General features: G+C 38.5%; 2 protein-coding genes across 2 annotated transcripts; one reads left to right on the top strand and one right to left on the bottom strand.

The window, feature by feature from the left end:
- Positions 1-1,021: 1,021 nt before the first annotated feature.
- Positions 1,022-17,382, bottom strand: wdr46 (WD repeat domain 46). The gene is made up of 14 exons (XM_061735905.1): positions 17,312-17,382; positions 16,870-17,052; positions 15,366-15,446; positions 15,157-15,269; positions 14,961-15,048; positions 12,810-12,871; positions 12,046-12,150; positions 11,759-11,909; positions 10,090-10,325; positions 7,156-7,309; positions 5,269-5,416; positions 4,169-4,359; positions 3,943-4,056; positions 1,022-3,648 (listed from the first exon to the last, which is right to left on the bottom strand). Exons 1-14 carry the CDS (start codon positions 17,366-17,368, stop codon positions 3,529-3,531), a joined length of 1,803 nt encoding a protein of 600 aa, XP_061591889.1. The 5' UTR covers positions 17,369-17,382; the 3' UTR covers positions 1,022-3,528.
- A 5,170-nt stretch (positions 17,383-22,552) lies between these two features.
- LOC133457054 (cytosolic sulfotransferase 3-like) lies at positions 22,553-26,299 on the top strand. Its single transcript, XM_061735904.1, has 8 exons — positions 22,553-22,702; positions 23,078-23,213; positions 23,315-23,443; positions 25,108-25,208; positions 25,389-25,515; positions 25,594-25,691; positions 25,795-25,969; positions 26,048-26,299. Exons 1-8 carry the CDS (start codon positions 22,682-22,684, stop codon positions 26,158-26,160), a joined length of 900 nt encoding a protein of 299 aa, XP_061591888.1. The 5' UTR covers positions 22,553-22,681; the 3' UTR covers positions 26,161-26,299.
- Positions 26,300-26,878: the final 579 nt, after the last annotated feature.

Below are 26,878 nucleotides of genomic sequence, written 5' to 3'. Positions count from 1 at the left end.
AACTAAATTGATCCAGATATCGTGTGGATGGCCATAGATACATACATTTGGCTACACCCTTTTCATAATCCTAATACATAACATCAATAAACCTAGGTGGCATTCAATTTCACAGGTTGTTGTGTTTGTGAACACACTTTAAAAGTTTAATGATATTTGATGAAATCTGAAAATTTAAGGCATTTGTTGGTACATGATTTGCTCACTTTGGATTCTTCCTTATTATTTCTATGGGATTAAAGCAGTACATTTGAGCTTCCCATTCCTAGAAATTGACTCCATTTCTGTTTAACAGATAGAAATACAACCCAAATTCCCAAAAGCTGGGGTTCTGTATAAAGTGTAAATAAAAACAGAATGGAATAATCTGCAAATCTCATAAAACTATTGGATGCTTGTGATCTTCAGGCCCTCAGGCTGCACTTCATTAAAGAAACAGGCATGATTATCTAATGGACACTTCCAGAGATCAGTCAGTCAATACAGTTTGCCGTATAATCCACAAATGTAGTTTAGGGCTTCATCATGCAAAGAATAAGCCACATGAACATGATCCAGACATCTGGATCTTCTCTGCTCATTTAAAATGTTCCGTGGCAAAATGGAAAACTGTGGTCAGATTCAAAATTTGAAATTCTTTTTGGAAACCATGGATACCGTGTCCTTAGGACTACAGAGGAGAGGGACTGTTTAGCTTGTTATTAGTGCCTAGTTCAAAAGCCCGCATCTCTGATTAGATATTGTTGCATTAGTGCCCATGGATTGGGTAGCGTACACATCTGGAAAGGTACTCTCAATACTGAAAAATACATCAAGGTTTTAGAGCAACATTATGCTCCCATCCAGACAATGCCTCATTCAAGGAAGGCCTAGCATATTTCAGAAAGACCAGTGAACCCATCACAACAGCATGTCTTCCCAGGAGAAGAGTTAAGGTGCTGAACTCGTCTGTGCCTGCAGTCAAGAACAGAATCAATAGAAAAAAATTGGTGCACCATGAAAGAAAAGAAGAAATCTAACAACAAAAGGTCAAGGACTGCCGAACAAATAGTATCCTCCATTAAACAAGAATGGGACAACATTCCTCCCCTAAAACTCCAGCCACTGGTCTCCAGATTAAAAAAATAGATGCTACACAATGAAAACATTACCATGTCACAACTTTGAGATGTGTTGCTGCCATCAAATTCAAATTGAGCCAATATTTTCCATGAAATGGCAAAATGACTTAGTTTCAACATATTTTATGTTGTTTTTATTCTTTTGGGAATACAATCTGGGTTTGAGATTTTCAAATCATTGCATTCCATTCTTTGGAATTATGGTTGAACTTAGTTTAGTTGTGCTGGACTTCCCTTCCTACTGAGATTCATTTCACTTGTTTAATCTTGAACACTTTTATGTAATTAAAATGTTATAGTTGCATCAACGTTTTGGCAAAGTCTTAGTTACTTGTCCTTATTTTCCTTTTAATGTTTAGAAGTACAGAAAACCAAAGAATGCTTGAGCGTCACTGCAAAGAGAATGTGTTTGGTGGAAGCTATTCCCCAGAAATCTCAAAATAAGAAACCCACAAACATTAAAACATCTTTTATTAACATTTAAAGCAGCACAACGTAACTTTCAGCTTTTCTGAGTTTGGCGGCATCTTGTGGACAAAATCGGTAGTGTTTTACCAGAAAGAACACTACGTTTCCCATGAGCACCAGCGCGTACTGCTGGAAAACTCCTGTCCCGTCGCTGCATTTGTTTTGATGAGAGAACACGGGACGCTTTTCTGTTTCACCAAGTGAACAGAAGGAACGCAAAAAAAGATGTTAAACTGCTGGAAAGGAACTGGAATTTACCGGGATACCTTAAACAAGGAAGCCAGGGAGCGGTATATGGAGAAAATAATGATTATTAACGGTCTGGATCCATATGAAATCATTACTGAAGACCCATGTGTTTCAATAAATTTGTATATTAGTACAACATACAGTACATGTTTTGTATCCCTCTTACTTCTCTTTTCTTTTTTTTTTTTCATATTATGTTGAAGAGGCTCCGAGCGAGGCGTGAGCAATATTTTTTTTTCCTCGTGAGATTATTTTTTTCCTCTGCAGCTACAAATAAGAGTTAATATTTTTTCCTCAACAAACTAGTTTTATCTGAAGATTGGGGTTAATTGCACCGCAGAGAGCTGGCCAGCAACTGCGTTTAGCTGGCGAAGTGGGGAATAAAACCCGTGTGAATGATCCAACCCCGGTCTGTGTGAGTGTTTGTGGTTTAAGGCTGTTTATGGTTCTGCGTTAAATCGACGCAGAGCCTACGGCGTAGGGTACGCGGCCACACGCACCGTACGTTGCGCGTCGCCACGTACCCTACGCCGTAAGTCTGCGTCGATTTAACGCAGAACCATAAATCAGGCTTTACTGTGTGTTTGGTCGTTACAGCCGCGATCCAAAGCGAGCCGACGACTCTTTCACTCCTTTACTCTGTTATATCAGATACTTGGCCTGCGTGGTTCTGCCTCCGAGCAGGAAACCGTTGAAAAGTTAAACCATTAGGATCTTTTCCCCACGTCTGTTATGTGGAGCTGCTGCAGCAGCAACGCAGCAACAGGTTCTGCGGAGCTCTGAGCTCCACGCCCCGCCCATTTTCGTCTCGACTGCGAATCGGGAAGGAGGGGGAAGTGACGTATGCCGTAAAGCAGTCAAAGTCGTAACGATTTGTAGTTTTTTAGTGTGGCAGGGTTCCTACCATGCTCCTCAAAGTTACATAGTGCCAGTGAAGGAGATACAGACTCCCTCAGACCATGACAGAGGTGTCATTAAACCTGTTGGAAGTTGATGTACCATCACAATGACTCTGGAAATATGATATTAAGGTGGAAAAGTTACGTAGTGTCGCTTTAAACTTCTCAGATGAGCCAGATTGACCAGAAACAGTGTTGAAATATTTTAGGGGGAGCTTTGAAAGCTCATTTTTATCTCGTGTAATACATGTCATTCTGGATTTAGCGGCAATTAACTTTTAACCAAAATGTGTAACACCCCATCCTTTCCCCTTCAACTAGACTTCACTCGCACTGATCATCAGCAGCTGATCATCAGTATTAAACTCACTTTGCTTCTCTGACATTTTCTTGTTCACATCTGGAAATAAAAAGGAGTAAATGCGGGTTCTCTAACTGCTGACTTGATAATCAACTATTATTGATTGTAGTTACTATAACTCAAATGGGAAAAAAGATCAAATAAAAAATCTTGAAAATGTGCTCACTGGTTTTAGAAAAAAATGCACCCAGATTCTGGACGAGAGAGAATGGCCGCTATGGCACGTCACGTTATGTTGTCACTCAAAGAGAATGAGCTTCAGGCTACAGACATTAAACAGAGCAGGCCCATCCCTACTCTCAGCAATGACTGCATGAGCTGTTGCCTGTTGGGACTGCCAGACCTCAGTTGCCCACGACTTCTATGTGTAGTTCAAAAGGTTGCTCCCACAGAATGTCCCTGCGTTTTGAGCTTCACAATGGGTCCTTTTTTATTTTCTGAATCTGTCAAGAGCAGATTTCTGGCTGGCTCGTGCTGCCTTCTTTTGCTCCATCTTCTTGTGTTCTTCATCCATTTTCATCCTGTCCTCCACCGTTTTCTTGATAAGCTCCTGCAGCGTAAACAAGTCCAGAATGAAGACATCATAGTTAACGAAAACTAAGACTAAAACTAACACTGAAAAAAGTAGTCCTGTTAACTGATATAAAAATCTAAACTAAAACTAGCACTAAAAAAACCAATCTAAAACTAACCTATTTTTTCAAAACTAGAAAATTATGCATGTGCTTGTTAAAGTTACTAAAACTTAACTGAAATAATCAAACAAATTGAGAAGCACAATAAAAATAAAAACTATTCAAATTCTGGTCCAGAAAAATCAGACTTAGAAATCTGGACCACTTACCCTCTGGTCCTCGTGAGCCACTTGTTTTTTGCGCTTTTCAACACTGCCAGTAGAACTACGACCTTTTTTCTTGAACTTGGGAATGAATTTTTCTTTAGCGAGCGGGTCAAATCCCTGCAACAGATAAACACTGCTTAAGTAGAGCAAATAATTATTTCAATGTGAATTTAAAATGTGCACAAATGCATTTTAGAGTTTTCTTTAAAAATGATTTTCAATCACTGACCAGAGCTTGAACTCTGTCTTTATGCTTTTGCTGAAAGGTAGCGTTGTCGACGTATCCCAGCTCTGTGGGATCCAGGGTGATGAGCTCTGGCTGAACCTTTTCCAGCAGGGCTTTAACCTCCCACTCCTGCCTCTGTTTTGCACTTCGGTATGGATTTGCATCCAGACCATCAAAGTTAGGCTCACCAGCACCTGTGAAGGTGAACAGGACAGAACAACTTGGATATTTTCAATAAAGCATGAGTATTCATACTAGGTCTATTTTTAATTCATTTTACACAAACACAAGACCACAAGAGCACTCTCAACCTTCAGTTAGCTGGCATGCATTCTGCTTGATTTAAAAAAAAAAATAAATAAATAAAAAATAGATCTATTTTTTTTTTAAAGTTGGTGCCACTTTTGATTAATTCACAAATGACAAATTTGATAATTAAGTCAGGACAAGTTTCAACCACTAAAGAGGGAAACTAAACTAGACTGGGAGTATTAAAAAAATAAAAATAAAACACGAATGTCCACCGTTTGTCTCAACAAAAGCTTTTTGCAACCTACTGAAGAATAATGGACCACCAATGATGTTTGTTTACAAGGATGAACCTTACCTCTGAGTCTGGGGGCTCGGTCGGCTAAACAAACCTTCCACATTTTAGCACACGTTCTACGTTTTCACACACTACAGTTAACATGCCTTTTTTTGCAAAAAGCAAGATGAAGCAAGCATACTGTAGAGCCGAAGTAATGAGAACCATCTGTTATTCTTTTTATATACTTGTATTTTTTTTATTACTATCTTTATTCTCCTTTTTCTTATTATTATTATTGTATATACTGTTTATAGTGTTTTTTATTATTATTATTATTATTATTATTACTGTGTGATATTGATGCCTCTTGTGTTTTGCACTATCCCCTTTGCTGCTGTAATCTGGAAATCTCCCCTCTGTGGGACTATTAAAGGATTTCTTATCTTATCTTATCTTAGAACGATTCCCAGAAATAAAAGGAGGGAAGTTCACAGACTGTGCAAACTGGTACAACGACTCTGAGTATATAAAAAAAAAAAGAAGTATGCAAACTAAATTTCAACATGCATCTGACCTGGTATAAGCATGCTTGTGAAGCCGTCTCCGTGTCCAACTCCAAGGACATCCTCAAAGGGGCAGAAGTGCAGCCCCCAGGCGGCTCCTCGAACCCTATGGGCCATGTAGGGTTTAACGACTGGTGAGCTGCACACATCCCTGTACACCTGCAGAGATCGTTGTCATACAAACAGGCATGTTTGAAAACGATCATCAACATCTATGTACCCATTTTACACACAACCGGTTTTAAAATGAACACCTAAAAAGTATGGAGCCAAATCAGGGCCAAAAGTTTTGCTAATTTGAAAATAAAATTTGAACCTGAAAATTTTTTTTTACAGTTTCAGTTTAATTTTTTTCAGTATCAGATCTTTTTTTCAGTTTCAAATCTTTTTATTTCAGTTTCAAATCTTTTTTTCAGTTACAAATCTTTTTTTTTCAGTTTCACGTCTTTTTTTTTCAGTTTCACATCTTTTTTTTTCAGTTACAAATTTTTTTTTCAGGTTCAGACTTTTGGCCCGGATCTGGCGTGGGGGGCGTGGCATCAACTGAGAGGGGCGTGGCATCATGAGTGACAGCAGAACAGAGAAGGCGGGGGACGTTCTTCAGTCATGTTGCCTTCAGGAATCGTAGGTTGCAGAAGTTATCAGTAGAAGTATGATTCAACACTGTATATACACTATATTCACGTGATTGGCAGTGGAAAAAACTGATATTAGTGACACATTTCTGTTTGAAAGGCTGTTTTAGACCGTACTTGGCACCAATCGCAGTATAAAAGCAATAATCTATGCCAGACTGTACAGTTCAACAGCCACACTTTAAAGTTTGACATTTCCCACTTCCACATACTACCAAGTACGGTCTAAAACAGCTTTTTAAACAGAAATGTGTCACTAATATCAGTTTTTTCCACTGCCAATCACGTGAATATGGTGTATATACAGTGTTGAATCATACTTCTACTGATAACTTCTGCAACCTACGATTCCTGAAGGCAACATGACTGAAGAACGTCCCCCGCCTTCTCTGTTCTGCTGTCACTCATGATGCCACGCCCCTCTCAGTTGATGCCACGCCCCCCACGCCAGATCCGGGCCAAAAGTCTGAACCTGAAAAAAAAATTTGTAACTGAAAAAAAAAAGAAGTGAAACTGAAAAAAAAAGATGTGAAACTGAAAAAAAAAGATTTGTAACTGAAAAAAAGATTTGAAACTGAAATAAAAAGATTTGAAACTGAAAAAAAGATCTGATACTGAAAAAAATAAAACTGAAACTGTAAAAAAAAATTTTCAGGTTCAAATTTTATTTTCAAATTAGCAAAACTTTTGGCCCTGATTTGGCTCCATAAAAAAGCATACAAAGTTTCGTGCCCCAATTAATCTTCTTATCCAAGTTTAAACAATAGTAAACTCTAACTTGTCCTCTGATTAACATTAAAACATGTTGACAGATAGCAGGATTTCCTTATAAGAGGACATGATCTCCAAGTAGTGCTCTTTTATTTACCATTACCACACTCATCTAGAAGAATTTGACCATAGGACACTTGGCTAACAGAGCTTTGCCAGTGGCAGAATCCTCTCGTTTTCCCCCAAGTATCCTTATAATTGCGTTTGTCAGTCTAAAATAATTATGGCCTTTTGGAGTTGTGCTGAGCACAGAGCTACTTTACAGAATCAATAAGATTAAAATTAAACAGCTACAAATGACAAGAAAATTAGCACTTTAAATATTCCAGCTTTTTATTTTCTGATTGCCTCAACATGTATAGATGTACAACTATAACTACACCTCAGAACTTTGTTTCTGCCCCATCTAATAAAAATAATTCTGCTTTTTAGCCCCTCCCCTCCTTCTTTCCCCACAGAAAAAAATCCTAAATGATGATCATCATTAATGACCTGGACAATGTCTCCTGTGGCTGCAGACAAAAGACCTCTCTGGCTGAGGGACAAACATGAAGCTCCAGCAGGAAGGAAGTAGGAATTGAGGGGTTTGTAGGTTCTAATGTCGTAGACTTTTAGCTTTTTATCCATTCCAGATGTAACCATGTACCTGCACCAAAAAAACAAAACAAAGACAATCATGACAGTCTGCTCTCAGGTGGACTCTAGGAGAACTGCATGACATTATAAAGAACATATTGGCGTGTATTTACTACATTTACATTAACCAGTACCACTAGCACCAGTAGCAGTATCTGATCAACAAAGACAGGTGTGATGGAAATATTGGCCTTGGCCACAGATTGTGCAGGCTCATATTTTGTTCCTGAAAGATTAGCTCTGGTGTCACATGACCTGTTTATTATAATCATAGTGTTTAGTCATTATTTTGTAGTGTTCAAAATTACTTTGCATCGTTTATCCTGTGTCATTCCTGCATCGAGACAGAGATGTTAATACGTTTTTCCACAACTATAGGCTCTCCCCAATCTCCTAAAACACTACCAGCAGCACCAATCTGCTTAGCCATGAACCAGGGAGCTTTTGAACCTGAGGGTTTCAGCATTTCTGTTGATAACTCAGCATAACAAGTATGAGTTTGATAACATCTTCAGCTGAAGTATTTGAGATGTGCTATTTGGCTCACATCAAAACATACAGTTAACTGGGTCTACTTTCATAAAATATATATTCTTTATAAAAGTTTATTCATCAGTTGACCTTTTGCATAAAATGGAAATGTTGTGATGGTTGCATTTTTCATGGGATCAGATTTCAGCACAGCAGTTTACAAGCAGAAGAAACTTAAAGGTGAATGAACAAAAAAATGGTTTCACCTGAAGCCAGTCTCGGATGTTGATAATAAAGTCTGTGGAGTTCCGGGTGTAATGTGGAGTATTTCTAATCAGAGGGGCTACATGGTGTGGTGTTTTGCAATATTATGAGTTACTTAGACCCATCATCAGCAGAAGCATCAGCTGAGTGGGTGTTCATATATGAATGGAGTGGCCTCCTTTTATCACAGGCTGTCGTTGCTAAACTTTTCTCACCTGCATACCTACATCTGAGGCAGTGACGACTGTTAGCAAGTGACTGAAACAAGATGGGAACCTTAAAGGAAGACCAGACCAGAACCCTGCTGGACCTCTGCCTCCCCACCACCTGCTTCAAGTACAATGACCAGATTTACAGACACAATTACAGCTGTGCTATGGGTTCCCCAGTGTAACCCACTGTCGTGGACATCTACGCTGAGGAAGGAGAGGATTTACCTCCTGTGGGGAAATGACACCAAGCCACTGGTTCAAAGGTTTAGACGACACCTGGGTTAAAATAAATTCAAGTACATCAACTCAATGGAAAGAAACCTTTACATCAAAAACTAGACACCAACTCCACAAACACGCGGCATAAGACAAGAGAGCCCGATCACTTAGCCAATAGGCCAAGAAAAAGGACACTTTTTTCAGTAATACTCTCATTTTGGAGAACAGGTGGATTGATAGAAGAACAAAACGCGAAACCCCAAAATTAAATAGAGCAGAATGACTCAGAAATCTAGTTCCCTTATTTCAAGCCCTTGAGAGACACATTTCAGTATCTGAAAGGATAACAGACTCAAAAAAGGATTTAACACAACCCTGTCTTTCTGTCTAGGAACACACACGTCTGAAAATATCTTTGTGATTGATTTAGGTTTTCACGGTTCTGTAAAAATCAGACACCCAGAAAAACATTTTCCCCATTTAACCTCACCTAATTCCACATCTTGTTGATGTACGGTAGAAGTGGGTAGCGCAATAACGCTCATTTTTAAAAAAGGACATCCTGCAGACCACAGATGAAATGGAGTTGACTGAAAAACTACACTCCCTAAAATTGACTGCTATCAACCAGGTGCTTTAGTATCCATGTGGCATGTCACCAAGATTTTATTACGGTTCTTCTTTAATTAATCCTGTCAACTTGGACCAAAGTACAAGTGAATCTTCCCGTTCACCACTCCCGTTTCGTTGAGAAACACTTACACCTGGTAACTGTCACGGTCATGTAAGGACTAGATTTTTTAAGGAAGGAATCAGCATGGAATTGAGAGCGATGAGTTTAGTAGACCACATCGTGTATTAACTTAAATATGGTCTCAAAGTTTTACATTCAAAACATTACTGTCAGGGACTACCAAAAAAATAAAAAAAATAAAATGAAAATTAAATGAAATCAATCATTGTGTAACTGGCTTTAGGGCACTAATTTAACATTGCACATGGACAGAAAATACAGACATCGGCTTTAAATTCTAAGTCCAGGTGAAGTGATACTGGATACTAGCTTTATGCCACTGACAGCAATAGTTATTCACCCTGACTGGATGGCAACAGACCATTTACATATTTATTCTTCTGCACTCATCGTTTTAACTGCTGCTGTGGTTTTTATTAATAGGCAGCTGTATTAAAAAGATCATGATTTTTCTTTCATGTCTATCTATGCATACATGCATGCATGCACATGTTGCCATTATGTCATTTTTAAGATACAGTGAAGTATGCAACAAAATTCCTACAGTTTCGAATTCATGTGATCTTTGTTGAAAGACTGAAAAAAATAGTCACTGATAACAAGGACTTTTAATATGAATTAATATGCGCATGTATAGCACAGTCAAAGTTAATATATGAATATGCTGTTTAAAAGTGTTCAGACCAACATACTATGCGGCCACACAAGAAATCAGGGAGTTGCAGTTATCTTATGACTCTGCTCTGCTGTTCAGCTGTTTTTACATTAATAAAGAGACATTTATAGAGATTAAAATTCACAGGTCCTTACTTTTAAAAACAAATAAAACATTATTTAAAACATAGATTCATGTTGTCTGATGTGACTCACGTGCCCGTCTTGTCCACAGTGACTGATCGCACACCGCCTTGGTGACAAAGCATCTTCACCAGGGCTTCTTTCTGATTTGGTGACCAGAGGGTGACTGTGCCGTTGGAGTGGCCGAGGTGGATGATGGCATTATTCGGGTTCTGGCACATCACGTCCAGGCGGCCGGTCTTGGTGCAGATAGCGGCCACCTCTTTTCCCACAGACACATCCAAGTACTGGAGGAAGCTTGTAGAGCTCTGTTGACAAATGTCAGAAAAATGGAGACTGACAAACCGATCACCGCCGGGCAAAAATCATCTGGAAAGTAACACTTTCTGTATGTACGTTGCTAGAAGATTTGAATTTTGTCTAGTTCTTTTTTGTTTAATAAAAGTGAGCAGTTCTTGTAACTTTATGTGCAATGCTAATAGATAATTTACCTTAGATTTCTAAAGGTGACAGTCTTTTGTGTTAAAGAGTTTGCTCTTTTTGGATTCTCAAACTCTCATTTAAAAACTCTTAACTAAACACTGACCGTACTACTCATTTGTGATGATATGATATAGATAAAGTCATGAAAATGTTGTCATGGAAACGCCTATATGGACTGCCAAGATGCAAATTACTAGGAAAAAAAATCAACAAACAACCACAGACAGATGCCCGAATGTCACGCAACCACCACATCCTGTTACCTGTTCCTGTTACAACAGCATGACTGACACCGTTTGTGCAAAAGAGTTAACTAAAAAAGTAGTGATGGGCTACAATGGTACATTGATGTTTACTGTTTTTATAATTTGGTTTGTGAAGTCATTGATGATATAAGTCCATGTATCGTTTGATCTTTGGTTTTTCTGCATCAGAACCAAATCGGAATGAGAGAAAAACAAGGGCATAATTTACCACATGCGTGCAGCACTCGCAGCACTGATACAACTCAGCGGCTCCAATCATGCACCAATTCTTGGTGGTTCTCTGCAGCGGGCTTCAAAGGTCTCCTAACTTAGAACTTGGTAAACTTGAAAATCTAAACTAGCCCAACTTGTGTCTATGTTTGATGACGTCAAACACACACACCCCCTCATCTTCCTCACTGCGGCTCGTCTCCTAATAGTCATCAATAGCCAGCATTCATAGCTAGTTTTTTTTGTGACATGTACAAAGATAGTACATTCATCTCAATTTGGGGGACAATTAATCAATAAGTTAATACCTGTGAGCGACTTTCTAAAAGATTTTTTGTTGCCTTACAACTTGTGCCTGTGCAGGTCCTTCTGTCCTGTACTGCACCCAATCCTCAGTGGCGAGTGCAGTGAATACTGCATGACTTTTTACGCTGAAATTACTGGTCAACTTTTTAAGAAAACTCAGCAATGCTTTGGAAATCCACAAGTAATCTTCTTGTGGTGAGGTTATCGGGCCTCAAGATTCTGTTTTGGATTGAGGTCGAAAACAAAAACAAAACAACCTTTTTTCTTTTTAATTTGGTCCTGAAACAAGAAAAAAGATTTAACAATAAACTGAATGATTTAAAACACTGTTTTCTTAATGTTCCTGCATTTCTTGTATTTTCCCCAAGTCTTTCAATGGCATGGGCCTGAGCAAGTTACTATAGAGATCTTTAAGCAAGAAAGATTAAAGCAATTTCAGAAATTAGCAGTATGAATATGCAAGACATTAAACCCACCGCTGTAGCGAGCAAAAAGTGGTACGGGAGGAACTGCATCTGAAGGACGTCATTGAATTTGCGAATACAGTGAAGCTCGATTCCATTGGAGTCATAGATGTATAACCACTTCTTCTGAGCCACTGCATACATGGTCTCACTGTGAAGCCACCTAAATAAAAGGCAGAAATGTTTTAATTCTGGAAAATATGATCAGATATGACCTACAAATGCGCCATCTGCTGGTATAAGGCAGAGTGTGATATTTCTCTTTGCTTTGAGTGGGGATGTACAACTACATCACTTACTTGACATCATTGACAGACTCCATCACATTTATCTCACACATGAGCTGCTTGGATTGCCAGTCTATACAAGCCACGTGGCCTCTCCTCCCACCAAGAAGCAGGTGACTGAAGAACAGAGATATGATAGTTATTTGATGTCAATTATCAATGATGAAACTATGGGGTTATGAAAGTTGTGGCATGATAAAACACACACTGGAATCTAACGTAATTAATGGGGCTTATTTATTCTCATCAAATCGTAAAATAATGTCTTCCTAACAGATATTTCAGTGATAACCTTTTCAAAATTTAAGCAATTGTTTAAACAAAAATGTGAATAACCAACATGCTCAGACATTAGAAGTGTATACCCGTGTAAATAGACAAAGAAAAAAAAAAGACTTTGGGGGAATAAACGACTGAGAAACAAGGCTCTCAAGCAAACTATTACACATTCATCTGTTGCCGTTACACACGACAGCCTGTTAATTGATTATTGATGTATTGCCATGTGCTCCGAATGTAACAGAGAAACAAGCATTTCACTGAAAGGATGAGGGAGAAAAACAAAACACCACAAACAGAGTAAAGCAGAGAGAGAAAGCAGCGTCCACACAGCAGTAGACAAGTGAAAAATGCACACGGGGAAAATAAATTAATAGCATGCTGGTTTTTTAAAAGAAAAGGAAAATGAATTACTTTAATTACATAAAAATTGGTCAAATAAAAGAAAGCACAAGAAAAACAACATTTGAGTTTTATTTGGGCTGTGTGATACTGACCGTCCAGTCCGGCTGTAATTCACTCGATACGGTCCAAACTGAGACAGCTTGAGATTGAAATACTGCAGAGGAAGAGATGAAATAATATTTTTATAATTAATGAAAGCAAAAAAAGGTGTGACCTAAGTAGAAAATATCTTGGAGCAATGTGTTTGCACCAGCACACTTATATCTGCTGCATAAAAGTACAACATAAACTCATATCTTCAACATATTCTGTGACAGTTTGGTTCATGAGGCTAAAACAAGAGAAAACCAGCTAACACAACCGTGATTAAGGAAGAACAAAATAAAGACACAAACAGGGCTTAAAATAAGATCAAAAGCAGTTAAAAGAAAGCACTAAAATATAAACTCAACTTTAAACCATTACTGTTTTATAAAAACCCTTTCAACTACCGTAATAGTCAGAAATGTTCTTACAACTGTTTTATCCTAATAAAACTTGGTAAAATTAAACTGAAAGAATGTATTATAGGAATGGGTAAAATTATCCTACATTATGTGAACTTTGCTATTGCTTCCCTTAAATAAACTTTAAAAAATAAACAAAAATAAGGAACTTTGTATTTGGTAGATTCTTTTTTTGCTTCTTGGCAGCAAATCTTACACTGTTGCCACTGTTGCCTCATTGGTAAGGAACCAGCATTTATGGGATGAGGAGCAGAGCTGAGTATGAGGGTTGTGCTGTGCCCATGAAAAAATGTGTCAAATCTTCTCTGCCAATGCCAAACAGCTTATTTTGCTGTTGCTATTGACTGTTGTGCCGGTGTCGGCAACACGTGCAACGAAACCCGAACATGTGGAGGACCGTTATGTTCAGTGATGGGTCCAGATTCTGCTTACAGCAGTTTGACTATAGGGTTAAAGTGTGGAGAAAACGCAAAGAACACTATGCTGATTGCTGCAACGATAAAGAAACATCTTTTGGTTGAGGCAGTGTGATGGTGTGGGGCGGCATCTCCCTCACTGGAGGCAATCTTAAATTGCCAATATACTTCAAATCATTCAATCCACCAAACAGGAGTCAATGGCAAAATTGGCAGAAAAGCACATTTTTCATATGCACAATCCTCATACTCAGCTCTGCTCCTCATCCCATAAATGCATGTTCCTTACAAATGTGGCACCAATTAAAAGGAAATTAACAAGTTTCCTAGTTTAAGATTTATTGCCAAGAGGCAACAAAGAATGAATCTACCAAACACAAATGTCCTTAATGCCATGTTTATTTGATTCAGTGTATAGGAATATTCAGCCAGATGTCTGTCTTACAGCAAATTAACTCACGACAAGAGAACAGTTACTCTGTCTATACGAATGTCAAGCTGTGGTGCATTCAGAGGAATTCTACTTTAGATGCGTTTCCAGGTCGATTGTTCGAGGCTAGATTGTTGGCACGTGTCTCCATTACCAGGGAAGCCCTGCAGAAACCTTCACGGAGGAAAAACATCCGAGTAGTGGGAGAGGTACTCAGACTGGCCAACACGAAGGTCCTGGCAGGGGGTCTCTGCTAATTTAAATTATGTTCAGCACTCTCAAGTGAACACAACTCATTTGAAACTGAAACTATTGGACCAGAAATATTTTACTGCGAGTACATTTGATGAAGATTACAAGAAGAAAAAAAAGAAAGAGAGAAACAGTAGTTGGATTGGTGAATCGATTTAGGTCTTGACATATTACACCAATGTAGAGATCTGGCAGGGGTTCTTCTTTTAATCTCAATTGCTACCACTGCAGTGTTCGTTAAAAAGGAAACAAAAATCCAAGTAGCATCCCTTGTTTACGTGTTTCTTCCTCTTGTTTTATGCTGCTGTTTGTATGTGAACATCAAAAAATGTGCATTACATCCACCTCGTGGTCAGCTGTGTTATGCTGGCTAAAGGGGTTGGGGTTATACCCTCAATCCCAGCTAATGGAATCTGGATCCGTTTTTGTTTTTCTCCCTATTAGGAAGCTGCTCGTCCCAGAATGTGCCAGACATTTGTTTATTCTCACTCCGATAAATGTTGCATCAAGCCTCCCACAAAAACACGCGGCTTGACTAGACCTGACTAACATCTTAGATCAGATTAACTGGGAAGATAAAGCTGTAAATCACTATTCAAATCACAATTTTGTAGATAAACACAAGTAAGGCTGAAGTACCTTTGCTCCAGATGTTATATCCACAGCATTTGCAATATCCTCCTGTGAGATCAAACACGTGTCTTCATCATCATCTCCCTCTAGAAAGCTGAAAATAGAGGGAAGCAAGGTGTCAAGTTACATTTTCCCCCCCAATAATTCGATCTCTCACCTTGAAGTGGGCCATTACTAGCAAGCATTGTTCAGAGGAAATTACCCAGCATCCTCTGGGAGAAGGAGGTCAAAGCGAGCGGCTTGTTTCTGGGCCATTTCTGAAGCTTCTTCTGAATGAGTTATCAAATTCTTGAGCTTGTAATGCTGGCGGTGAGGCTAGAAAGAAAAAAAAGAGTCAGGTAATGAGATCCTGGATCAGGAGGGAAATAAAACCCAAACACCTAAAAACAGCATCCACGTGAGGGGTCTTACTTTTTGTAATTTGTCTTTCCTTTTGAATTTAGCCAACCTGTCTGCTGGGATAGGAGCCGGTCCAGGGAAAGGGTCAGGTTTCTGAAAGACAACAAAGATCAATTAGAACAATAAAATAAAAAAGAACTCTAAATAAATAAGTCTCAATAACAATTAAACATACTTTGTGTTATGTGAAGATATGCACTAGAGAGAAGAGAAATGAGGGTTGGAGCAAGAATATGTGTGTGTGTGTGTGTGTGTGTGTGTGTGTGTGTGTGTGTGTAAGTGAAAGGGTAGCAGGTCGAACAGTGAGGATGTAAGGAGCAGAGATGATGAAGCCGCAAGAGATGAAATACTTGCGTTCAACTGTTCAGAGCAATGGGGAATGTGGAAAAGAGGTGAGTGGTGAGGGACAAGGATGGTTAGGATAAAGAATAAGCACATGCAAGGAGAAGCCAGAACTGGACTGATCTGAGACAATATGGATATGTTCATCCTGCAAGCAAAATCGATCCAAAAGTTTTTTTTTGAGTCCCCATATTACATTTTTTTGGCAGTCCAACCAGGTAAAGTGACATGAAATCCATTTTTTTCCACTTCAGACCTGGGTCAACATGTGGTACTACATCATACAAGTTTTCCAATATAACTTCAGTCTGAACTGCCAGGTCGCATTTCATCATTTGTTGACATCAGTTTTATGTGATTCATGCCACAATTCTGCGCTGGCTGGATTTTTTTTTCCCCATTTTGATCAAATCTGCTCGAGTGACGTTGGTCACATCACAGGCCTCCACTCATGGCTCAGATTCTTCACCCACACACTTCTTAATACAGATACTGAAGCCATTGCTCCACTCATGGCTAGTGCTAAAAATTCCCTTTCATTTTAATTAGCTTATGAATTTGTCTACTTCTATTGCACAAAAACTTCAAAAACAAAAACCACACAGAGACCATACTGCTGCATTTTTTTCTTTTTACATCCGTAGACCTGACATGCTGCGTTTTACGTCACTTCGCTTACCGTGCATGTGGGTCACTTCATAGTAGAAAGCTGTTATAAGTCTCATATAAGATGCATTTTAAATATTAATATGAACAACCAACACAAAAAAAAGGATCTTGACAAAAATTAAAAAAATTTGGATTGAGAATTAAGACCTGCAGTATGAATGTGGCCCATGTTCTCGATCTCAAACCAAGATTGAGACATTTTGGACATTACAGTGAAATTAATGGTAGAAGGATGCTGGAGATGGAGCTGTCATGCAGGAGAAAAAGAGGAAGAACAAATAGATTTCAGGACGTGTTGAAAGAGGATATGATGTGCAGTTGGCTGGTATGACAGAAGAAAATACAGAAGTGGTGGTAGTGGATGGCAGTTAGATATTTTCTCCCAATTCTCTAAAGCAAGGAACCAAGTATGTCGGTATTTGATGTTGTTGTTCTTTTAATTTCTTACGTCACATGTGATGCAGGAATCCCGATTATTGGCTGGTCTACCAAAAATCACTCTTACCCCTGAAATGAATTTCTTTCCATCCATTTGAGTCTCTTGTGTCTTCCTTTTCTGTGCCTTCTGTGCCTTCTTTCTCTTCTGCTTCTCCTGACCCACGGGCTGCTCAGTCTGCTCTCCTTTTGGTCCATTCTTGTTTGTTTCCTCCGTCTCCTTCTGTGGCTCCTGCCAGTACCGAGCTGGAGGCTGTAAGAGAGCCCAAATCGGTACAATTTAACACTCTGGACTCAAAGCAGATGCAGTTTAGTGCCTTTCTTTATGTGCAGAAAAAGTCGCTTTCCTCCAGCAGAACTTCCAATGCTAGTAGTATTAGCTGGCTACTAGAGAAACTAAGGCTCAGAAAAGATGTTTGCTAATAAAAAAAACGAACTAAGGTATGCCTTAGCTGACACTATCAAAGATATTAAACAGATTAATTTATATTTTCTCACGAAGTTGCATTTACCTTCTTCTTTTTACCCACGTGTGAATCAGCCACAAGTACCTCGCCGGGAGACGCCATGTTTGTTGTGTACCTTTTTACGCTGATCGCGTCATTTCCGGTGACGTTTCCTGTCATTCATGTTTTCATCAAAAATACTACCTAATGGTTTTCTACCTTTGTAGAGCTACAATTTTAATGTGTTTTACTCCCTAAACCACGTCCTTTTCCTCCCAATTGGTCCTTGTCGCTTGCCAGGCCGTTATTGTAAATAAGAATGTGTTCTTAATGACCTGCCTGGTTAAATAAAGGCGAATGACTGAATGAATATCAAATAAAGCGATATTATTATTATTATTATTATCATCATTATTATTATTATTATTATTTAATTAATTATCGTATAATGTTCACAAAGTGTAATGCGATTCATGTCATGGGTAGTGTATTTTGAAGGATCAAATACTCAACATCCCATATTATCAATTTTACATCATGCAAGAAATGATTGGCATGGCAATCAAACTTTGAAAATCGACTGTGCGCATGCGCATAACCACAATATCATTTCTCGGCAGGTAGCAGAAATTGGCAGAACACTGGTTTCATTTTAGTTTGTTTTCTTTTATTCTAGGAAAAACGCGTTAATTCAGGGTTTCTTAACCTCCTCGGGGCCCACTGTCTTGCATGTGTAAGATGCTACCCTGCACGCCTTGATAGAAGTGGCTGTGTCATTAACAGAGTTGTGTAGACCTTGATGACAAGCTAATGACAACAATGAATTAGAATCAGGCGTGCTGGTGCAGGACTGCGGTCAAGCCAGCCGTCATTCGCAGTCGCGTGTTCAAATTACCTGCACCTACATTTAGTGCACGCTCGTATTTCAGTCTTTACGAAAAATGAATGAACGCAACTAAAATACAACTTCTTTTTCAAAATAATATTTCAAGTCAATGTAAACAGACAAAAAAAGAAATTAAAGCTGCAAGCAGCGATGAATGGGCCCTGCAATTTGCACCAATTAAGGTCAAGGACTCAAAACTAAGTCCGATGACACCACCCACGACTCTTTATGTCAAACCATTCAAAATTTATAGCAGAAAATAGGGACAACTAATTAGAAGAAGGGGCGGGGCTAATTCAGGCCAATGAAGGTCAAGTACTCAATACCGAGTCCGATGACACCACCCACATGTCTTTATCACAACCCGTTCAAAAGTTATGGAAGAGAAAAGTTTTCTAGGGGGCGCTGTTGAGCCATTTTGCCACGCCCATTAATGCAAACCATGAAATATCAAATTTATCGCCAGGCCTGGCATGCGTGCAAAATTTGGTGACTTTTGGGGAAAAATCAAACATGGACCAATCAGATGAAGGAGGGGCGCGCTTTTTAGCGTCTAGCGTCGCCACGGTAACGCTTTTGAAAGAGAAAAGTACTGTCGTCGCAGGATGGAGACGCACATTTTGATGTATAACACACCTGGGTGCACTTTACAATTCGGGCCGTATTAACTGCCGAAGGAATGGCATAAATTGGGCCAAAATTACGCGATGAATTCAATATGTTCAAAATGGTCGATGTCCTGTTCGGTTTCGGCCATGGCGCCAATAGACTTTTCTTTAAGTTGCGACATGATACAGGTGTGTAGCGATGTTCGTGCATGTACGTCAAACCGTATTGTGGGGCTGAGGCACAAAGTTTTCTAGGGGGCGCTGTTGAGCCATTTTGCCACGCCCATTAATGCAAACCATTAAATATCAAATTTTTCACCAGGCCTGGCTTGTGTGCGAAATTTGGTGACTTTTGGGGCACGTTTAGGGGGGCAAAAAGGCCCTCCTTTCGTCAGAAGAAAGAAAGAATAAAAATTCCTACAGATACAATAGGGCCTTCGCACTGTAAGTGCGAAGGCCCTAATAATGATATGAGGTACTGATTCTGAGGTAATGAAGATATGTACTTTTTTTCCTAGATTTCTTTGATTACTTTGATTACACCCATACTTGCCTCGTAATTTTTATACACTTTTACTGTAAAAAAAGAAAAAGAAGGATGAATGTGATAAGAATATGCAAACATTTCACTTTATTAAAGAGATTGATTGGTTTTTGTTTTGCTCCAGGTACTGTTTTGCAGAGGCTGTAAAAATTTTTTTTTCCATAATTTCCCCTAATAATTCGTGTCTGTCTTCAGGACTAAGATGACTATAAGCATACTCAATTTTAAACACTTTTATTTTACAAAAGTGGAAATATGGAGCTTCTAACATTTGACTTTATTACAAAGGCCAATTGCCTTTTTTTGCTTCAGGTACTGTGTTGCAGAGATGGTAAAAATCAAATTTTCCATAATTTCAATAACTCACATACCTCTCTTAAGGACTAAGATTAATTTAAAGTATAAGTATCAAATTTGATTGCCTTTAAAGTTGGAGTAAGAGTTGTTACATCATATTTTTCAGCAAAAAATTATTCAAAAACATAAATATTTCAGAAAAGGAGTCTAACTTAATTCGTAACAGTGCACCCCAGTGTGCGTTGTAGAAATTGCAGTGCAAGAAGCCAAGAGACAATTTCTCTGTTGATCATGCAATGGTGCGCCGTTTATTTTTCATTCAATCTTTTGTCTTAACAACAACATGGAGCTATACCTTCCATAAAACCATTTCTGCGTACTCATTAAAGGGACAGTGTTGTCATAACAATAACCACACTATAAGTTGCATAATAGAACAAACTTACCACCAGTGTAAACATACTGCGTAAAGAACCATGACATGATGAATTATGTCCATATATTTCTGTGTCTACTCCAGTGTAAATTTGTATGTGTGAAATATTGAAATATTCCTGACATCTTCTTACCAAACATGGCCTACATTTTTATGTAAGTAAATAACAAATTCTGTTCATTGACCAGAAGATCTTTTTGCACACAAACACACACTTAATTTTTGCAGTTTCTGAGGCGATTGACCTTCATAATAAAGTCAAGTGTTTGAAGTTCACACCTCAATATTTCAATTTTATACGGTAAAAGTATTTAAAATTGAGTATGCTTGTAGTTATCTTATTACTGAAGATGATATGTGAGTTATTAGGTGACATTATGGAAGACAAAAGTTTTACACTCTCTGCAACACAGTACCTGGAGACAAAAAAATAAAAATATGAATAATGTTCAATCTCTTTAAAGGAGCTTGAGGCAGGACTGAGGCAGGATTTATGAAAAAGATTAGTATACGTTTTAAGTTTTCTAGTAATAATGTCAGATGAAGCGTTCCAAACCAAAACGAATGAGCCCTCTAGTGTATCTCTCCGTTGCCTTGAACAGGCTGTGTGCTGCAAAATGTGCTGCAATTCGGACTCCGAATTTCCCGCGCTGGGCGGCGGATGTGACGTCACATGACGCTGCATGCATGTTCTCCCGTGCCGGCTTCGCTGTTGGCTGCAGTACCCCCGAATCAAGGCCTATGAAAAAATACATATCTTCATTACCTCAAACTCAGTCCTTCATATCTTTATTTTTGTTTCTTTTTTGAAAAATGATGACTGTTTATTTAGAGTTAAAATATTATTTTGAAAACCAGAAGTTGTGTTTGAGCCGCATTCCTTCATTTGTAGTAAAGACTGAAATACGAGCGCACACGAAATTTAGGATAGTACCAATGACGGCTGGATTGGCCGCAATCTTCATTTATAGTAGGCCTACAAGATTTGTCAAATGAATTCAACCAAGAATAAAATATATTCCTTTGCTTATCATTTATGAAGTTGAGAAGAGCAATAACCTATCAAGTACCGGTACTGTTGATAAGCTGTACTTCAGTTTTTCTGTAGCTTTACATGATGCTCCTTAAGGGTTCTTACTCCATAAAATGTCAGTGTATTTCTTAATTCATTACACGAAGGAATTTTTTGGTTTAGGAATTAAATATGGAACGAAACTTTAATAACTACAAATCCAAATTCAATGTTTCTCTCAGCTGTAGATGAGAGAGAAATCATAGATATTGTAAATACATGTAAAAACAAGGTGTCAACCGACTGTGATGGTATAGATATGGCAATAGTCAAAAAAGGTATTGATCGATTGTTCAACCACTGACATGCATCCGTGAGCTGTCGTTCAGAACCGGGACATTTCCAAAAGAAATGAAAACTGCAAAAGTCATTGCACTATACAAAACTGGAGACAGACAACAATTCACTAATTACAGGCCTGTATTTTTACTCCCACAATTTTATAACATTTTAGAAAAAACTACTTATTTATAGATAAGACAAATTTATTGATAAACACAAACTGCTTTCTGAAAGCTAATATGGATTCAGATCTCAAAGATTCACATTGTTGGCAGCCCTGGAATTAATAGTAGAAACCACCAGCTCCATAGACAAAAAGAGATTTACAGTCAGATTTACAGTTCATTGATCTTAAAAAAGCATTTGGCACAATAAATCACCACATGAAACTGGAGCATTATGGTATCAGGGGAGTGGTTTTACGCTGGATGAAAAGTTATTAAGCAATAGGCAACAATTTGTGAAAATAGGTGACTTTCAATCATCATGCTTGGACATTGTATGTGGTGTCCCCCAGGGGTCAGCATTGGGACCTAAACTTTTTATTCTATACAAATAAGTTTCCAAAGTACTACAATTTGTTCTATTTGCTGATTGCGATACAAATATTTTCTGTGAAGGGGAGAATTCACAGCAGCATATGGAGGAAATCACCTCAGATTTAAACAAATTTAAAAAATGGTTTGATATGAATAAACATACTCTGCTGCACACTCCAGAAAAGAGCCATCAGAAGGGTTCACAAGGCAGGTTTCCAAGACCACTCAAGTGAATTATTTATGAACTTCTGCCTGCTGAAACTCCCAGGTCTAATAGAATTTCTAACAGCTCAGCTATCATATAAAGCCAGAAACAAGCAACTAGATAATATACGGAAACTCTTTACTGATAGACAGCAGGGTTATGACTACAGTGGAAGTCTTAACTTCAGAACCAGGAGCATTCGAACCTCGAAGAGAATGTACACTTCAGTCAGATGTTGTAAAACAGAACATATTGCACAATGAGTGGATGAATAACTTATTAAAGTTAAGAACTTAAGTTAAGATGAATAACTAAGTGTGCAGCCAGTCACACAGACTTTCTCTTTGGTCAAGGAAACATGGGTGTTCATGGGTCAGGACAAAATCCTGACACACACATATATATATTGTATATCAAAAGAAGAGGAGGGGCTAAATTCTTAGATTACATCTGGGAGGGATCCCCTTCCTGAGAATACAGCGTTCTGCAGTGAGCAACAGGAGAAATAGTTTGCTGGTCAGGGGAGAAACTACAGAGGGAGCAGCCAGACACACGCCAAAGAAAAACATGTCACTTAATCCTGGAGAGGTATGTGATATCAGGAAATTAACATTCTTCTTTTTCTGGCCATGAATGTGCTGTACTTTCTTTGGACATTTTCTCTTCTTCAAAGGATTTAATTCTGAGCTACGTGCAAAAGATTTCAACAGCCTTCTTCAAACATTTGAGGAATTCTGACCCCCTCCTTTCCTCTATCAGCATGTGCTTTTTCCCTAGAGTGTAGTCCGGAACTTTCTCTCATTGTCCGTTTTCTTTAAAAGAAGCATGCTTACAACCTCTTTTCCCTGTAAACAAGGGACTACATTGGTTTCCCCTTTTTTCTCGCACCGTGTCATATTGATGCACTCCCTGATCAAATCTTAAGTATGTTTTAACAATTTTCTTTGCTTTGTCTTTTAAAAGAGGAGTTCACCACGGACAGAGCTGTTTGATTTTCATGGCGTTTCAATGATTCATTATTTCACGGACAACTGGGAAAATGTTCAAAACTTTCAGGCCAGACCAGATGACATAGTCATTGCAACATATCCCAAGGCAGGTCAGTCTACAAACGTGTATAAACATGTTTTATGGCACATAGAAATGTGTGTTTAGGGCTAAGAGTTTTGATTGCCTAATTTGCCTCTCTCTTAAACTCAGGAACCACCTGGGTGTCGTACATCCTGGACCTGCTGTATTTTGGTCAGACAAATTCGGAGCGCCAGTCAACCATCCCCATCTATAACAGAGTGCCTTTTTTGGAGATTATCTTGCCTGGTGTACCTAATGGTATCTTTTTGACTTGGAAAACATAAAAAATGTATTAACAGTATCTGTGTTGCATATGTGCTGTGGTGTGTTTATGTCAACCACTGGTTTTATGACAAAAAAAAGGCTATTCATAGATTTTCCGCTTTGGTTTATTTATTTTTTTTTACCTTCTTACTTTCTTTTCTTTTGTTTTTAAAAACTGACAAGCTTGGGTGTTTTAATTATACGGGAAAAAACAATTTCCCCATTGTGTGAATACAGATGAAGAATACAGGAGTTAGTTTTCATTTGTGGTGAAAACCTCTATCTGATGCTCCTAATTTTGCCAGTGGCCAACTTCCCTGCGCAAATCTCCCCATCCTCTACTTGTAAAAGTGCCTTTTGTGGAATACTTTTTCACTTTTTGATGGTACTCTTCAGTATATTTAGTGTCTTGGATATCCTTTGTGGGTCACCGTTTATCGCTCAACTGTTCCAGTCTTTCAAGGAGATTCTGAACTTGACTTGAAAGTTCTCGTTGGAGTGTGGGGTCTCCTGTCAAAGTCCACTCAGATGTTATCAGCTTAACTTTACAACAGAGGCTAATCTCTGGCAGTCACTTCAGTTTAAGTTGGGAGATGAGTAACTATTCTTAAACACGACATTGATGGCAGTCATGTGCAAAAGTTATTATCCTTTTGAGTAATTTTTGTTTTGCACGTGTCCAGTTGCAGCCATGTGCATACTATTTTGTATTTATCATCAGCAGGTGTGCTGAAATTTTGGCAGTTTTCTGGTATGGAGGATTCAGATCTGTGTTAAAACAATGCCAAGAGGGAAAGACACAAGTAATGATCTGGGAGAAACTATTGTTTCTGAATATCAATCTTGAAACGGTGATAAAAATATGTTCAAACAATTTGGAGTTCAAATCTGCCGCAAGAGAGATTATGCATAAGTGAAAAGCATTCAAAACTGTTGCCAAACCTCCCAAGACTTAACATCGAAGAGGTACAGAAATATACCCTGAGGTCAGAAAAGAACTAAAAAAGAAAAATTATAAGAAGACTGAAAAAATAGAGATTACTTGGAGGTGCTGCCAGAAGGAAGTCCCTTCTGTCTAAAATGAACATGGAAGCACAACCAAAGTTCACAGAACTGGACTTAAACCATGGCCAGTGGAAACCAATCAGATGTTGCTGGATATTCATTCTGGAGCACAAAGTTTGGTGAAAACCGAGACACAGCATTTGAGCAGAAACACTTCATACCCACCGTCAAGCATACTGGTGGAGGGATGATGATATGGGTCTGTTTTGCACTTGCAGGACTTGGGCACCTTGCAGACACGGTCAATCACTACTGTAAGTCCTCTGTACATCAGAGTACTCTGAAGGCTGTGTGGGGCCCATCTATCTGAGAGCTAAAGCTAAAAAACTAGGTTTAAAAGAGGGGGTACTTACTTTAGCACATGACTGTGTTGTAGGTTGATTCTGTGCATCCGTCAGTCTTCGAATCATTTACATTTTCTGCAGCCAGATGTTTCAGTTTTTTCCCATAGGTGTTTCTAATTGTATTTACTTCCTTTTTTCCTGAAATCTTGTCATTCATTGTATTTTCATTATATTTCTACAGCAGAATTGTAAATACTGTATCTTACAGAGTCAGTGGCTTGTTCACTCAACTGTAATGTCTTCATACAGGAAAAGACCAGGCAGACAACCTCTCCACCTCTCCTCGACTCATAAAAACTCATTTTCCAGTCCAGTTTATGCCAAAGTCCTTTTGGGAGCAAAACTGCCGGGTAAAAAGGAGTCTCTCTCTTGTTTGCATTTTCTCAGTGTGTGATTGGACACACGATATCTAAACATGGACGATACTGATGCTGGTAAAGTCAAGGACAGGTAACCAGTCTCAGAGGCATGTAGCAGAGTTAAAGGACTGTTTCTTTTCTTTTTTTTCTTCTTGGTCTACTTTTCATTAGATTGTCTACGTAGCCCGCAATGCAAAGGACAACATGGTGTCTTATTTCCATTTTAATCGCATGAACGCAATCCAACCAGAGGCTGGAGACTGGGACAGCTTCTTTCAAAACTTCATGGATGGAAAGAGTATGTAAAACTGTTGATGAAGTGTTATTTTTGTTGTCCTGTTAACGCACTGATTCCCTCTGAATGATATGGCCTCAGTGGTGTTCGGCTCATGGTATGACCATGTGAACAACTGGTGGAAGAAGAAAGAGACCTACTCGAATCTCCACTACATGTTCTTTGAAGATATGGTTGAGGTAATTGGTTGTATTGGGAACTTCTTTCTCTTAAGGATGTACTTGTAATGACCTCCTCTTGCAGGATATAGTCCAAAAATCATACTTGACTTTGTGTTTTCAGGATACCGGACGGGAAATAGAAAAACTCTGCTCCTTTCTCGGTTTGACTCCTTCAACTGAAGAGAAGAAAAAAGTCCAAAGTGGAGCGCAGTTTGATAACATGAAAAAGGATGAGATGGCCAACTATTCTACTCTCCCAGTTATGGATTTCAAGGTTTCCCCCTTCATGAGAAAAGGTTTGGTGAAAAACAATTTGATGCAAAAAAAGATAAACTTTCTGTAAGAGACTTTACTAACTGTCTGTGGAATTGCAGGGAAGGTTGCTGACTGGAAGAATCACTTCACCGTGGCTCAGAACGAAGCATTTGATGAAGACTACAAGAAAAAAATGAAGGATCCCACATTGCAGTTTCGCACAGAAGTCTGAATAAGCCTGCATGCATTGTTTAAATGCGTGAGGAAGGCTCCATGATGGAATTGATTAGGAATTCTTGGGACACAATAAGGTGTACCATAATCTAAAATTTGATAAAAGAGGTGTACATATTTGTTTCTTCTTCCAGTAATTCATCTGAATTCAGGCTCTTATTTATGTAAACTTTATTTGCAACAATGAAACTACGACTAATGTACTTAACCTGTTCCAAGGTCCCCTGATTGGGGGAACCTACCTACATTTTAAAATGAATAGTTAAAATGCCATAATCAAACTATTTTGCTAAATATTCTAGTCAATACATTTGTACTAACCCCACTAGCAAAGATATTTTACTTAAAATAAGATAGAGTTAAGTAGACTTTTTTTATTTTATTATATATAAAATAATATACTGGTAAAATCTCATTGAGACCCAAGATCTCATTTACAAGAGAGACTTGCTTTAGATAGGCAGCAGCAAAGCACAAAGTTACAGAATAACTGAACGTACAAGAGTCAAAAACAAAACAGAAACACAAGATAATTAATAATAATGAAATTAAGTATAAAATGAACTAGTTAAATACAGTGTACGTGCAGACCCCCACTGACTGTCTCACCAGCCTTCCTTATTTGAAGTCCTAGCGAAATAAAACTGGACAGCTTCAGCTTCTGTTGGAGCCTGTTCCAGGTTACAGGCGCAGCAAAGGAGAAAGCCTTTTTTTAA

Source organism: Cololabis saira, chromosome 12 (assembly GCF_033807715.1).
Source record: "Cololabis saira isolate AMF1-May2022 chromosome 12, fColSai1.1, whole genome shotgun sequence".
NCBI classification, from domain to species: Eukaryota; Metazoa; Chordata; class Actinopteri; order Beloniformes; family Belonidae; genus Cololabis; species Cololabis saira.
This window is presented reverse-complemented; position numbering and strand designations above follow the sequence as displayed.